At 37.7% G+C, this 15,057-nt stretch overlaps 1 protein-coding gene across 3 annotated transcripts in view; it reads left to right on the plus strand.

Moving 5' to 3' along the window:
- Positions 1-15,057, plus strand: part of MSR1 (macrophage scavenger receptor 1) — a 77,934-nt gene that overhangs the window by 46,295 nt on the left and 16,582 nt on the right. The window contains exons 8-9 of one of the 3 annotated variants that reach the window (XM_066380245.1): positions 1,609-1,662; positions 3,871-4,603. In XM_066380245.1, coding sequence (XP_066236342.1) covers positions 1,609-1,662; positions 3,871-3,872 — 56 coding nt within the window. In that variant the 3' untranslated portion in view covers positions 3,873-4,603. Of the gene's footprint in view, positions 1-1,608; positions 1,663-2,582; positions 2,602-3,870; positions 4,604-15,057 lie in introns of those variants that run through there. The other 2 variants (XM_066380246.1, XM_066380247.1) reach the window with 2 other exon arrangements.

Raw genomic sequence — 15,057 nt, forward strand, 5'->3', positions numbered from 1 at the left:
CAAGATCATTCAAAATAATACTGTGAAGTGAGAAGACCATTTTTTCCTATATTCTAAGTCTAAAGTTAAAATGGTGCATTAGTCTACGATCTATCTCAAGTAGCTAGTCATTTACTATCCCTGGCAAGTCGTGGTAAAATTTTGTTTGGGACTCTTTCTGGTGTGCTTTATTTGTAACTTCCTGTTTACATTAAATCATAATGATTAACATTATAAGTGAATTATCATTATGAACTATAGGTAATCAATAGATATCCTAAAATGTTTCTAACAGTTCTTATCACAAAGCAAGCTATATATACATATTGAGTATTAACTACAGCTTATATAAGTTTAGATATTTTTTCACTTTCAAACTCCTAGAGTTCAATTAGCCAAAGTACTTGAGGGAGCATCACTCATTTATTCACCAAGTCAACACAATCTTACAAAAGTTCCCTGTATGTTGGAGATGAACATAGCATAGCCCTGCCTTCAATGGTCAGGCGACAGAAAAATGCAGAAGCGGATAGCTTTAATGCAATGTGGTAATAAGCATTTAGGAAGCAGGACAAAAGCTATGGGAGTAGAGAGTAAGAATGATTAATTCTGTAGAGCAAGATGTGTTGCAGTGTTAGTACTGGCTTAAAAGATATTTAGAATTTCTTTCTTTTTTTTTATTAAATGAGAGGTGGGGGGGGGGAGACAGACTCCCACATGTGCCCTGAATGGGATCCACCAGGCAAGCCCCCTGCAGGGCAATGCTCTCCCCATTTGGGGCCGCTCTGTTACTTGGCAGCCAAGCTATTTTAGCACTTGTGGTGATGCCATGGAGCCATCCTCAGTGACTGAGGCCAACTGGAGCCATTCGAGCCATGTCTGCAAGAGGAGGAGAGAGAGAAGGAGGAAGGGTAAAGAAGCAGATGGTCACTGCTCCTGTGTGCCCTGACGAGGAATTGAACCTGGGACTTCCACACGCTGGGCTGACACTTTACTGCTGAGCCAACTAGCCAGGGTGATACATAGAATTTCTTTAGGTCTCTGGTTCTCAAACTTCAGCGGTCACCAGAATCACCTGTAAGTTCTGTTCAAACAGCTTATTGGGCTCAATCCCCAGTGTTTCTGATTCAATTATCAGGGATTGTGCTCCCAAAAACTCATTCACAGCACTTGTCTGGGATACACCACCCTAAGGAAATGTAAAACAAGACAAATAAATTGTAATGGGAATAGTTAAAAAACACAGTTTAGATTGAAGTGGAAGACACCAGGATTCCTGGAGAAAGGAGGAAGGCACAGTCAAAGGAAGAGGAAAAAAAAAAAAAGGACGGATAAACCCAAACCAAGTTGATTACACCTCACTTCTGTATACTTTTAGTAAAATCGACGTTTAATGTCCTTGTACATTTAAGATAATGTGTGTAAAGTATCTACCCAGAACAGTGCCAGGTTTGTAACAGGGTTTCTAAAATGATAAAATAATAATACTTAACATGATAATAATCATTATTATTATATTTGAGTTTCTGTAGATTATTATGAATGTTAGTCTATCTCCATTTAAAGCAAGCATTGTGAATTACCCTAATTTTTAAAAGTTTTTTTTTCTTTCTTTCCCCCCACCCCAAGGAAATCCCGGACAAAAAGGCCAGAAAGGGGAAAAAGGAAGTAAAAGCACGTTATGTAAGTTTATAGTTTCCTGTTTATTTATGTGCATCTTTGTAATAAACAAGCTTCGATAGTAGTGGTCTGGGCTTGAAGCAAATGTTGAGAAAGAACTTTAGCATTGAACTGTGGAGACTCTGGGGAAGACAGCCACATTGGCTACGAACAAAGTATGCTAATTGGAGTAAAACAAATAGATTAAAATTAGACAACTCTTTGAATCTCGTTACCCATTTGTATTTTATTTTTGTGATGAACACAATTTTCTAAAAAATCCCACATAGAAAATTGTTCACTATTCAAGCCAATTTCTATCTACTTAAGGAAAATCAAGCTGATGAATAGAAACAATTATACCCGCCCTACCTGTGAACTGAGCGTACTGAAAAGTTACATATAGGAATTTGGATCATCTAAAAGCCCTGACAGACTAGTTTTCAGATGGGTGAGGTTTTTGTGTTTTGCTTTATTTTACTAAAAACCTGAAAAGCGATATTCTATCTCTGAGGCCTTCAAAACTGCAACAGAATAGATATTACAGACGGGATCTCTGTTCAGTGGAGGGCTGAGCTCCTATGGTGAAGTAGAGACTCTGTAAATTGGGCCTTAAAAACTAAATATTAGACGATATGTCTTTAAAATTCCATGTCAAATGGCAATCACTGTATGTTAGCCGAATCTATATAGAGCTAAAGAATGGATTATGAAAAGGAATAAGGAATCCCTGATTGACCTCTCAGAATTTAATTCCTCCCCTGTGTTTCCAATAGGAACTACATGCGATGTACATGTCTGTCTTGGGAATAGCTGATACGCCTACATAGGGAGTCATAACCTTTACCTATTAGAGAGGTCTGTTTTAAACAGATTTTGAAAAAACCTTTAATATATTAAAAATCTACCAATTTTCCATCATAATTATTGTTTAAAAAATACAGGACCAATTTCTCTGAAGTAACATAAGTAATCATTTTAACTAAATCCTGTGTGTGGACACCACCTTCAGACCACTTAGGGTCCCCATTGTGAATGCCAGACACTTAACTATGGTGTAAGTACAGGACACTTTCCATAATTGTTGCATTGTTGATCTGTTTGCCTGAGTTAAGTCACACTGAGTATTGTGTGTCTCCTCCAAGTGCTTTACTGTTATGCAATGATTATTAGTGTTGTTATTATGTTAAGACAATAAAAACAGTAGATTTTTTCTCCTTTGATCATTTTTGTCTGCTGTATACTTTCTCCCCATTTCTTCCCCTTTCTCCTTGATGCTACATTTATTTTCAGTTGAGCCTTCTGTGTAACTCCCTCTTCCCTATCTTCATATTTTTTCTCTATCTTTATCTCTACCTCTATCTTCAGTTTTTCTTTAACTCCTTTTCTCCTTTTCCTGAGACTTTCTCTGCACTACTTAACTTTGAGTCTGGCTAATCTTGGCAAAGAGAGGACTTCTTTATTTTGTAGTCTATAAACTGAACACATACACAGTCCTTGTTGCCCGAGGTTATCAACTGCTTCGAACAGTTTTTTTTTTTCAGATGTGTTCAGAAATGTTTTCAATTACAGATATTTTCATGGCTGTTTGAAGTTTATGTGCACTCTTTCTCCGAGAAAGCGTTTAGAGAGATATATCTGTGTGTAAGCATGTATAGCCTCCAGATGCGATGGAGAGTATATAACTCTATAATGTTTCAAAAGAAAAGAACCACATACACAAACATCTATACAGTATGTTCTGGATCTTCTTCTGTTCATGTCAGTATATACACCTCTACCTTTTTTCTCTCAATGGCTGTGCACTATTCCATTATATAGCTATACTGTAATTATCACAATATATCATTCAATCCACTAGTCATGAACATGTGAAGATTCTGTTTGCTTTGATTTGGCTTTGATAAACAATGCTACATTCAGCATTCTCACATGATATTGTGAGATATTTTATTAAAGAGAATATTTTTTAATAGAGAATTTTCTAGAAGTAGAATTAAGAGTTCAAAAATGACATGCATATTTACAATTTAGTAAATTCTTGCAAATGGCTTCTAAAAGATAGTGGCAGTTTATTCTCTATGAAAGTGCCCGATTCTCTAAATTTTCAATTAATTCTGATATATAAAAATTTATATTGAATTATTTTAATATACATTCTCTTATATTTTTCAGGCATGATTTAAATATAGTACAAATAATAATTGATTTCCTCTTTTATATATGTGTCAGGACCGGTACCACTCCCTGATCATATTAGGGCAAGGCCCTTTTAAGATCAGGTGAGCTTGGCAGGACACCCTCTGCTACCATCTCATTAAAAGGCCTTTCACTTCCGGACAAGTCATCAGCACAGCTGACTCCAAGACCCCTTTGCGGCTCCTCCAAACGACCTTGACTCCTGTGTGGTGTCCGGCTCCGCATGGCTCCCTCTCCTGGTCCTGGGTGCTGATTGGGCCTTTGTTTTCATGCTCATCCCGCTCCCCACTCCAGTATCCCACCATCACTACCATCTCCTAACATCCTCTCACATTGCTGATGGGATACTTTCCATTGTACTCACCGGCATGTTGTTGCAACCAGCCCTCAGAGCCAGGCCAGGAATCCTCTGACACCCACTCCTCTAGTGCTCGCTGAACCAATTTGACCCATGGGGTTCCAGGAGAAATCTCATCGGTACCAACTAGATGAGAGTCCTTTACGTCCAAAAACACTCTTCTTAACCACCGATAGGGACAACATGGAAGAAAATCCATCTATTTGTTTATCCCTATCTTCATCCTGTACCTCCTGCGACTAGACTCCACAGCTAATAAAAATAGCTACCGTGTCCGGCCTTATAGAGCTAATTGTATTATTCAATACAGCAGAGCTCGAATGAAGGAAAAACAGGGTTCTAGAGCTGTTTAGAGGAGATCAAGATTTTTCTAATTCCTTGCGATATTAAAAGTTCAACTGATTGTGATTTGCTTAGTTCACCTTCTTGTCTTCTTACTCTCTAAACTGCAGCACTTTTTCTCAAGTGTTATAGTGGGGTCAAGTGGAGCCAGAATGGTTCATTTGGCACTTTTGAATTAAAATTAAAAACAAAACTTGTTTTCTTAAGTTACCTGGCCATTTCAAGCAAGAATTTTTGATCATAAAAAAAAAAGTCCTGACTTTTTTAATTCTAAAAAGTTCTTTGTATTTTGTGCTATAAATATTCAGTATAGATCTAGGAGAAAAAAGAAATATTTCAGTAGAACTGGAGATATTTTATGTAGATTAACAAAGAACTAAAAATGAGGAAAGAGAAAAGGTAAGAAAAAAGCAGACCGAAAAAAAAAGAAATACATGGGATTCCACCTTATTTTTTAATAACTGTTTAATAATAGATCAGATTTTCACAACTCCTCTTTCCTTCAGGGTTTAACACGTGGTCCCAGGATCCACGTGTTAACACAGCATTAAGGTTCTAGTAGAATGCTAAGTAGTGTATCAGTATCTCACCACACCTGTTCTCTTCGCTGAGAAATGGACATCGTAACACCTACCTCACAGGGTTGTTGTGCGGAGCACACATGATACCGTGTGTGAAGATGCCCTATAAAATCATAAAGTGTTTTAAATACGGAAGATGTGGTTCAGAGTGGTCTCTCTGAGCCTGAACTACTCTTCCATGTTGGTATAATGCAGCTATTTCAAATCTGTAATTAGAAGGAGGGAAAAGGAAATGAAAAGTTAAGGAGCCAAATAAATGTCATGGACAAAAAGAAAGATGCTAGAGAATAAGATAAGATTTTATATCAGATAGAGCAATGCAAGTGTATCCATGTCACAAATCAAGGCGTTGCAGCCAGCCAGAAGAGCGTGAATTATAAATCAAAACAGCAACTAAACAGAATGCCTGCCAGAGGCCAGAAGCTGTCAACAGAGGTCAGAAAAAAATGTCAGGCTAATAAAACAAGAGTCCGGGCTCTGAAAGACAAAGCATGAGCCCAAGACACCACTGATGGGAAAGGTGCAGAAGTTGAAATAAATTGGAGTTGTCAGTGGTATGCTGGGTCAGTGCCTGCACAATACCAAGGTCTCCAGGAAAAAAAGAAAAAAGAAAAAAAAAGAAAAGAAAAGGAAGGTGGGGGGAGGAACCAGCCAGTTGTCAGATAGTCCTAAATATTAGCAAACCAGCGATGGGGACTAGCCAGTGATGCAAACATCTGGAGACTAGCCGAATCTCTGCTTCTGTGGTTTAGTGTGACGGGACTTCCTACCCCACTCTGCACCGAGGAGCAGGTAGAACCAGAGCAGCCTCTTCGCTCGCCAGCAGGCCTTGGTCGATGCCGGCTGCAGAATGGCCCTGATCCCAGAGATCCTGGGGACAATTCCAGGGGGTTCAGTTCACAAGTTATCTGACACCCCAGACTACAAATAGATTCTTAAGTGTGTGAAATACTAAACTGAACTTTCCAAATTATGGGAGAAGGACTTCCCTTTTTAGACAGAAATGATGCTGAATGCGCAGTTCAAATGCACAAATTATACCAACTTTAATAATTTATAACGAAAAGAAAACAAGTCTGAACCAAATGCTACTGCTAGTCCCATGGTTTGTCTGCTGTGCTCTCGGCCTGACTTGGAGGGGTAAATATTTCACTCAAGCAAAAGAATTTGTATCATACAATTAAGCACTGTGAGACTGTCCTAAGTATACCTATTGCTAATGTGTGGATTGCTAGTATGTTACTGGGCTTTGCTCATGCTCCTGAGTCTATAACTAAGATGTGACTTGAGAGTATCTTTTCTGAAACTCATACAATGATAGGAGCAATCAGTTTCTCTTTCATTTGATGTCCACTGAGGACTCAGCTCAACCGTTAATAAACTCTGGTCTTTCTCAAAGCATTCAATTGACCGAAGTAAAGCCTTCTCCTCCAATTACTAAATAATTATAATAATAAGCATTTAGAGAACATTTGCTGTGCACCAGGGGCATTTGATGCATTATCAAAGTACTATTTGCCATAAGCACTATTATTATTCTCATTTTATAGACTAGAAACTAAAGCTTACTGCTAATTAGTGGAAGAGCAGAAACTCAAAGCCAAGTGGGTCAACCTCCAAAGTCCCTGTGTGTAACTACAACTCCATTCAACACTCCCCACATAATTTGTATGTATTGTTTAAAATGTAAATGAGTCTTTTGTGTGTGTGTGTGTGTGTGATTTTTTTAAAAGATTTTTTTTTTCATTTTAGAGAGGGAGAGAGAGAGACAGAAGGGGGGAGGAACAGGAAGCATTAATTTCCATATGTGCCTTGACCCGCAAGCCCAGAGTTTTAAACTGATGACCTCAGCATTACAGATCAATGTTTTATCCGCTGCACCACCACAGATCAGGCCTTTATGTATGTGTGTGTGTGTGTGTGTATACACACAATATATATATATTATACAGGGGATATGGAGAGAAGAAGGAAGAGAGGAAGAATTTTTATGAGCACTTTGGTTTTGTACAATGGGCCTAATAATTTGAAGAACTGAAGGAGATAGAAGTTCATACAGCATGGCTTCTATGAAGTCAAATTCAAAAAAACACCCTGAATCAATCTCTATTTGTTTATGTTTCTGCCTTCATATTTAATGCCTCTACTCTCTTCCCCAAGAATGTAACTGAGAAATATACTCTCCCTGAATGTTCACAAAGCTTCTGTTATCAGAAATGAGGGTTACTTCTGCAGAGGAAGGAGCTACCTGTTACTAGTCTATCTTTATTTCAGTAACTGGCTCAATTTTAACATTTTTTCAATAGAAGTTGTCTGCTTTGGTGTCGTGGTTTGTTGCGTCTCTTTTTGATTGCCTCACCGTCCTCAGCAGCTGCAGCTGTGACTTAGCATAGCAGAGGAGACTCGAGCAGTGGTGCTCCAGGTTACTTAGACAAGTGCTGCTCGTTCTTGACAGTTATGTGATCTTTAAGGCTTTATTTGATCCCACAAACTGTTGCCAAAATGCATGGGATCCCGTTCACACAGTAGATGTGTTCCCCAATGCTGTATATAACTGATATGTCTTCTAAGTGGAAATAGAGGTTTCAGTCAGTAATGGATCCGGCAGTTAGCACGTGTTCTGTTTAGTACTTATCCCAGCTGACTCCCACAGCCTGGCTCTCACCAGAGCCACTTAGCTGGGAAAAAATCACTCGATACAGCTCCAACCGGGTCTTCTACACCAGCAAAACTTGAAATTCATTCAGTTATGCGCAGCAATGCAGCTGGAGTAGGGAGACCTAACCCACCACTTCCCATTCCTCCACAGCCCAGAGAACCAAGTAGCTTTTCTGCCCCTCTTCAAGTCCTGGGTCTTGCTTTCTTTTCCACAGTAAACTTAGTCTTAGACTAACGGAGGATCGTTCATTTCATTCTAGCTAAAGCACAATCTGAATATAGGTTCACAGCCTGTTACTTGCCCCTCACCCTGGCCTCTCTGGAAATGTGCTGTCCTACAGTGTGAATCTCAAGACCACATTTTCTGGAACAGCACAGTGACTTGCTTGCATGTGAAGTGTCCAAGACTGTCTCTCAGTGTGGCTTCTTCTACAGATGCCTGACCCTTTCTTGGGGTGCTATATTTATTTCCCTTTTGATTCTCCTGCATTCCTATTCACATCTGGCTTTATCCCTTACAAAGTAAAAAACACCTGGATCCCAGTGACCTTTCAGAGACTCATTACAGGAAACTATTTAAAGGAATCGTGTACATTCCGTAGCAAAAGGAAAAACGTGGGTCTCTCTAATAATATTTTGTGTAATTTAAAATTTGTATTTTCTAGAAATCCTGAAAGGTAAATTCTTTTAACTGAATACAAATATTTAGTTTCTGCACACAATATTTTTCAAACACTCCACATGGCTTATAGCATAACTCATTAATTCCCTATGAAATGACTATATGATGTATTCCAAAACATTTCTTCCCTCAGATCTTCCTGGTATATTCTCATTCAGTCCTGTTACCTTCTGTATCACCTGTACTAAAAACACTATTATTACTATACAAAAAGAATACATAAAATATTAATCACAAGAATAGCCAAGTAGATAATTATTACTGCTGTATCAAGACATCTAGTAAGTTCCCTTAGTACATTTAACATTTTTAAATAAGAGTTTTTTAACCCTTTAAAGTAAGTATTTCATTGACACAGAGATTATTTTTGTTAATAAGAAGTTTTCAGTGTGTTCAGATCACAACATAGCAGGTCTTGTCACTTAATTCTCATTTATAAGTTAGAAGAAAAGCTTATATTTTCAAATTTATACCCATTGAGGTGCTTTATTTCTCATTTTATTTGAAAATAATCAAAAACACAAAGAAAGTGAAAAAAGAAAAAAGAAGAGTATTAGTCTGCTAGGGTTGCCCAAACTGAATAACTCCGACTGGCTGGGTTAAATAACAGAAAGTTATTTTCTCACCGTTTCAGAGGCTGAAAGGTCAAGATCAAGGTGCTGTTAGAACACCACTCTTATTGGATTAGGACCCCACCCTATGACTTAATTTAATCTTAGTTGTCTCTTTAGAGCCTCTATATCTAAATATAGTTACATTGGGGGTTAGGATTTAAAACTATGAATTTGGAGAGTACAATTCATCCCAGGGTCTGTGGGCAGTCTCATGTCTTAATCTTAGCAGTTCAGGCTAGAATTGTTTCAGAATGTGTAAGATCCTGCTTCAGTTGTCTTTGCCTGTCTTTCTGTCATTTTGTTCTCAAAGAGGGCCTAAATGATAGCAGAAATAAATTAGAGACATTCTAGTGTTTTTGTAGCTACGAGAACAAATTCAGTTTTATTTGTTTCTTGCCAACATTACAGTTTCACATTTCAGTGATGTTCTTTTACATTATGGTATTTTGTTAAATAATAAAAATTGCCAGAATTGTGCAGTCTAAGTAGATAGTAACTACTGATGATGGAATGAATGACCTGGGAAATCATTTATAATGTTCTTTGTCAAATCGATGAATTTGTAAGAATTTTTTTTAAGTAGAAAGTAATATTAATTAGCTTAATCAAGAAACAAAACCTATCGGTTCACAATATTAAGACTTTCAAGAGCTAGATTTTGCTTCAGGCGTGACAGAATCCCAGAGCTCAAACTCAGTCATTTGGACTCATCTTCTGTCCCTGTTGCTGTTTCTTTTCGTACATGGTATAATCATTGTCAAGTAGGCTCTGCTCTGCTTCCTTATTTACACATCTAGCCTTGTCTGAGAACTAATGCCCCCTTCTCTCCTTCAAAAGAACTCTTGTTGTCTCTCCTTGGGTCCTGAGATTCCCCTTGACCAACAACGCTAGAGTCTAAAGAATAGATCACACTCATTGTCCCACCCAGTGAGGTGAGTAGCAAGTGACAGGTTAGACGGGATCACCCCTTCCAAATTTCAGACTGCAGGCAAAAGTGCCCTGAAAAAGTGGATTAAACTTGTGGTGTTGTCCAATAATATTTAGTAGTACCCTTGCAAATTGCTATCAGACAGCAATGTATTAGGTCAATTTTTCCACCATGCAAAGATTTATATCTAACAACCGTACTGAGTTCCAGTGTTGTTTGTTCTAGCAGATCTTTCCAGACTATGGAGAGCATCTAAATGACCTCTCAGGCTTTACCCATAAGTGGATGGCTGGGGTTAACATACAGACATTCTGATTTCATATTTGGGTCGTGGTCAAATATGTGTAATTACCAAAAGCTCTCCTTGGGATTCTAAAGTACAAGATAGTTGAGAAACTCTTTTAAACTTTTGTCCTCTCATCACCCATCCCAATAATTAGGCCAGATATTTAAATTTTTAAGAAATAATAATATTAACAATAAAAATAATTCCTATAATATGGTGACCCCTCTGTGCCAGGCGCTCTGTGTACCTCCTTCTCTTAATCTTCACAGGAAACTATCACTCTGCTGTTGTCCCCGTGAGGATTTAGACAGTGAAGTAGCCTGTGTGGAATCACACAGCTAATATAAATATATATGTGGTGGATGTGCAGTTTGAATCTTGGGGTATCTCATTTTAAGCTCTATCACTAAGCACAACATTATATTTCGGCATAAAATGACTCTGCCTCTCAATCCTCTTCAAAGTGAACTAAAATAACTCACAGGAAAGTCCTGGGAGAGAATTACAAAAGATGTCATAAAAATGGAAAAAAAAATTAAATTGAAAACAGGCAAAATAGCATATCCAAAAACAACAAAGAAGTGTGTAGTGCAATAAAGAGCCGGGCCCTGGTCTCCTGACTCCTCGTCTAGGGAAGCATCATTCTCAAGATGAGGGTCCTGCCCCTTCTCTGATGAGTAAGCCCAGACCCCCTCCTGTTGGAAATAAAGCATTTAGTTAGTAGCCCAGCCTCGCTAAGAACTCACAGGTTGAGATATATTTATACCGTATTTTATAGGTTTTCATTTTTTCCTTTCTGTTATTACCCAAACAAGATATGCCATCCATGTTTTCTTTCACGGTCTAAGAGCATCAACTTTGATTATGCAGCAAGAGTCAAGATTTAAGCTGAGCAAATGGAAACAGTGTTTCCTGGAGCATTCTTTGTTCAATTTTTTTTGTTTGTTTTTTGTTTTTTGGGGTTTTTTTTGAGGCATCAAGTGATCTGTCCTCAAATACCTCTGAGCACAGCTGTTAGACACAAATTATGGTTTCTCTTGTGGAGTGCAGAGATAATGAAGACCACACACTCTCTTGTCTTCTAACAGTTCCAATATGTCAATCTGATGACAGTATGCGGCGCTCTGAACAGTGATGAGCATAAACAAAATACGGCACATAGTGCCATGGAGAACATACATTGTCTTTTAATTTACCTCCCAATCCAATTCAAAGGCCAAACTACTCTGTTAATTTGAAAAATTATTTTCTCTTTGTAAAAAGTCAGAAAATCTGTACTGAGTTGTCAGCCCCGCCAATACCCGGACAGATAAAACTTTAGTCAGACGAGGGACACTTTTCCCCCGCAAGACCCATAGATCAAATCGCCCCTGGCCTGTGACTTCACAGGTTCCTAGATTAGCTTTCAGAATAAAATATAATGAATAATTCTATTACTACCATTTATATAGTACTTTAGAGTTGAACATACATTTTTCACATACCGTCATAGTTGAGACGTCAATCCTAGGAAGTAGGTGTTATGTTTATTTTATAAAAGAGTAAATGAAGCCACAAAGGGGTCATGTCACTTGTCAATATTTTCGCAGTTTAGAAAGAGGGCCAGGAAGGCTTCTGTGAGGTCTGGCTGAGGCTTACATCTTCAGAAATAAAAAAAAAAATAATGCAATTTATGCTTTTTATGCTGTGAATTTTTTTCATTAGCTTTGTTTCATATGTTAATGTATGCCTTGATTATTTTAGTGCCCTAGTGTTTTAAGTGAAGAGCAAAATTTTAAAAACCTTACAAATAGGTAAATACAATTCCCCTTTATACATTTTGAAATATTTTCCTAAGTAACTTTAGAGACTAAAACTCACTTAGAAATGAAATATTAGCCCTGGCTAGTTTGCTCAGTAGTAGACTGTAAGCCCAGCGTGTGAATGTCCCGGGTTTAATTCCCAGTCAGGGCACACAGAAGAAGCAACCATCTGCTTCTCCACCCCTTCCCCTTCCCTTTCTCTCTTTCTTTCTCCCCCCCTCCCAAGCCACGGCTCAATTGGTTCAAGCACGTTGGCCCCTGGTGTCTGAAGATGGTCAGTGGCCTCCACCTCAGGGACTAAAAATAGCTCAGTTGCCAAGCAATGGAACCATGGCCCCAGTTGGGCAGAGCATGCCCCCATAGGACGTTTGCCTGGTGGATCCCGGTTGGGGTGCTTGCAGGAGTCTCTCTGCCTACCTGCCTCACACTTAAAAAGAAAGGAAATGAAATATTAAGTAATAATAAGATTACTCTAAATGATAACAAATAGCCCCATAAGTGAATACTGTCCCTGGGAGAAAGCAATTTGCTTTTTCAAGTGCTGGCCGCAGTTTGAAAAGCTAGGGGTAGAAGTTGGAATTTCTAAAGAGCATTTACACCAACTATCTGCACTCTGCTCTTCCTGTCTCTCTCAGTCTTTCAGTTTTGTTGGTTTTCCCACAAACTTACTCTAAGTATCATATCCCTGTGGGGACCTGTACAACTAGAGAGATGTTCTTAAATACCAAGTTCTTCTTTCATCTTAAATGTTTACCACTTTTTAATCACTAGGACTTTTTAAAGTCCTATCTGATGATTCAGTTCAAAGACTGACAAATTAATACTGACAACAATAGCTTCCTACTATTTTTTAATCTTTCGTACATTGAAGTAATATACTCTTAATCATAATTAAGTTAGATTCACTCAGTATCATCGGAGTGATTTTTTTCATATAGTTTTATTTGAAGCAACAAAGTTTCATTCTTTATTGTAGTTGTTCATTAGTTGAGCTATGAGTGTTTCCTATAACCATGATTGACTTTGCTAAGTAATTTCCAGTGCCACCAAAATATCAATTACCCAGCCATCCTGCATTCCGCAAATCTTGAGGACCAGTTTGTTCTATAGTATTGCAATAACACGGTTTGGGACCAACCTCATGCTCTCAGATAATTTCAGGGACTCCTGTCAGAAAGAGTCTGATGAAAATACGGAAAAATTCTATTCCTCCATGTCCCCTCATTTGAATCCCTGCCACCTCTGTGATAGTGGGTTTAACAGTGTTCCTAAAAATTCATGTCCACCTAAAACCTCAGAATGTTTGGAAGTAGGGTCTTTGCAGGTATAATTAAGCTAAAATGAAGTCTGCTGGATTCAGGTGGGACTTAACTCCAATGACTGACACCTTTATGAGAGGAGGCCATACAGAGACCCAGGGAAGATCGTGTGAAGACAGGGACAGAGGTTGGAGTGACGCAGTTGCAAGCCAAGAAGCCACTAGAAACTGGGAAAGGGCAAGGAAGGGTTTCTCCTGGCCCCCAAAGGGAGCGGCACTCTGCCGACATCTTGCTTACAGACTTCTGGCCTCCAGAACTGTGAGAGAATCAAGTTCTGTTTTCAGCCACACAGCTGTGAGCATTTGTGACAATAGCCCTCATTTCTCCTCTTTATCCTGTCTCGGGGTTTCCTGAAGATGTGTCTCTCTTGACATCCAGGGTCACAGAATCAAAACCGGTTACTTTTTTTTTCAGAGAAATTTAACTTGTTTCATCAAACATCTGATATCTGGGTTGTACCTTTCATAGCTAAGTACTTCATTAAGATAATTACCTTAAATAAAGAAATCAGTTCCCTTCTTGGAGGAATTTTGCCATATTGCAAGGACTTCCAGATCAACCGGCAACAATTTAAAATATTTTTTTTATTATATTTGGAACTCAAATATAATAATTACCAGTGTAAAATATTTAATTCTAAATCTCAATTTAAATAAATGATATTAAAAATCCCATGAGGTTAACAGGATCATAATTGCAAATGAATTACACTCCCCAAAAGTCATTTTTAACCTGTTATTCACCCAAGCAGCAGTGACAGACACATGCAGACAACCACCAGAGTTCACATACTTACCCGACTTCTCTTTTCAAATTAGAATGTTGCTTGTCTAATAAAGGTGAGCAGATTCAGAATATCGTTTTTCTAACTTTTAAGAAAAGATCTACGTAAAGCACTTTTATAACTCATTTAGGGCTCATGTATGGCTCCATCAACATCTCTGTGAATCTGTTGTCTTCTTTAAATAGAATAGTTTCATACATAAAGGAAAGAAGGAAGAACATTTTTAACAAATAGCTAATACCACACCACCTGGATTTTAGAGATACTAAAATTTTACCAGCCAAATGTCAGATAGTTGGTTTTGGAGATATATAATTTTAACTAATGCAGTTGAGCCCTACTTATGCCTGTCTTCCTTGTTTTTCCAAGGTAAAATATTACCTTGGAGTTTATATGTTTCTTCCCATTCAGGTTTTGTATACATTTACTACATATGTGTGTGTGTATATATGTATGCATCAATAGATGACATTGTATTGTGTGTTGTTTTACATAAATAAAATTAACTCTCATTTTGACCTTTTTTTCTTCTCAATTTTATAAATTTCAGCTTTGAATCATATACCTGTTTCAACAGTAAGGACATTAGTGAATATCCAACCACTACCTATTTTATTAAAAAACTTTTAAAAATAATATAATTATATAAAATTAGAAGATTATATATTCAACTTCTGTGCCATATTACAGAATTACTGTTAATATACTTTGATAATTTCATCCAGTTTTTTATATAACAACTTTTTGCATAACTGAAATAAAATTTTTTAATATTAATATAGTCACTTAATATTTTATTATCTCTTCCCCCATTTCTGCATGATCCTTTTACAGTTGCACTTAATGCCTTTAAACTATCCATCTAA

This window comes from Saccopteryx leptura, chromosome 4 (genome assembly GCF_036850995.1).
Source record: "Saccopteryx leptura isolate mSacLep1 chromosome 4, mSacLep1_pri_phased_curated, whole genome shotgun sequence".
Taxonomy (NCBI): Eukaryota; Metazoa; Chordata; class Mammalia; order Chiroptera; family Emballonuridae; genus Saccopteryx; species Saccopteryx leptura.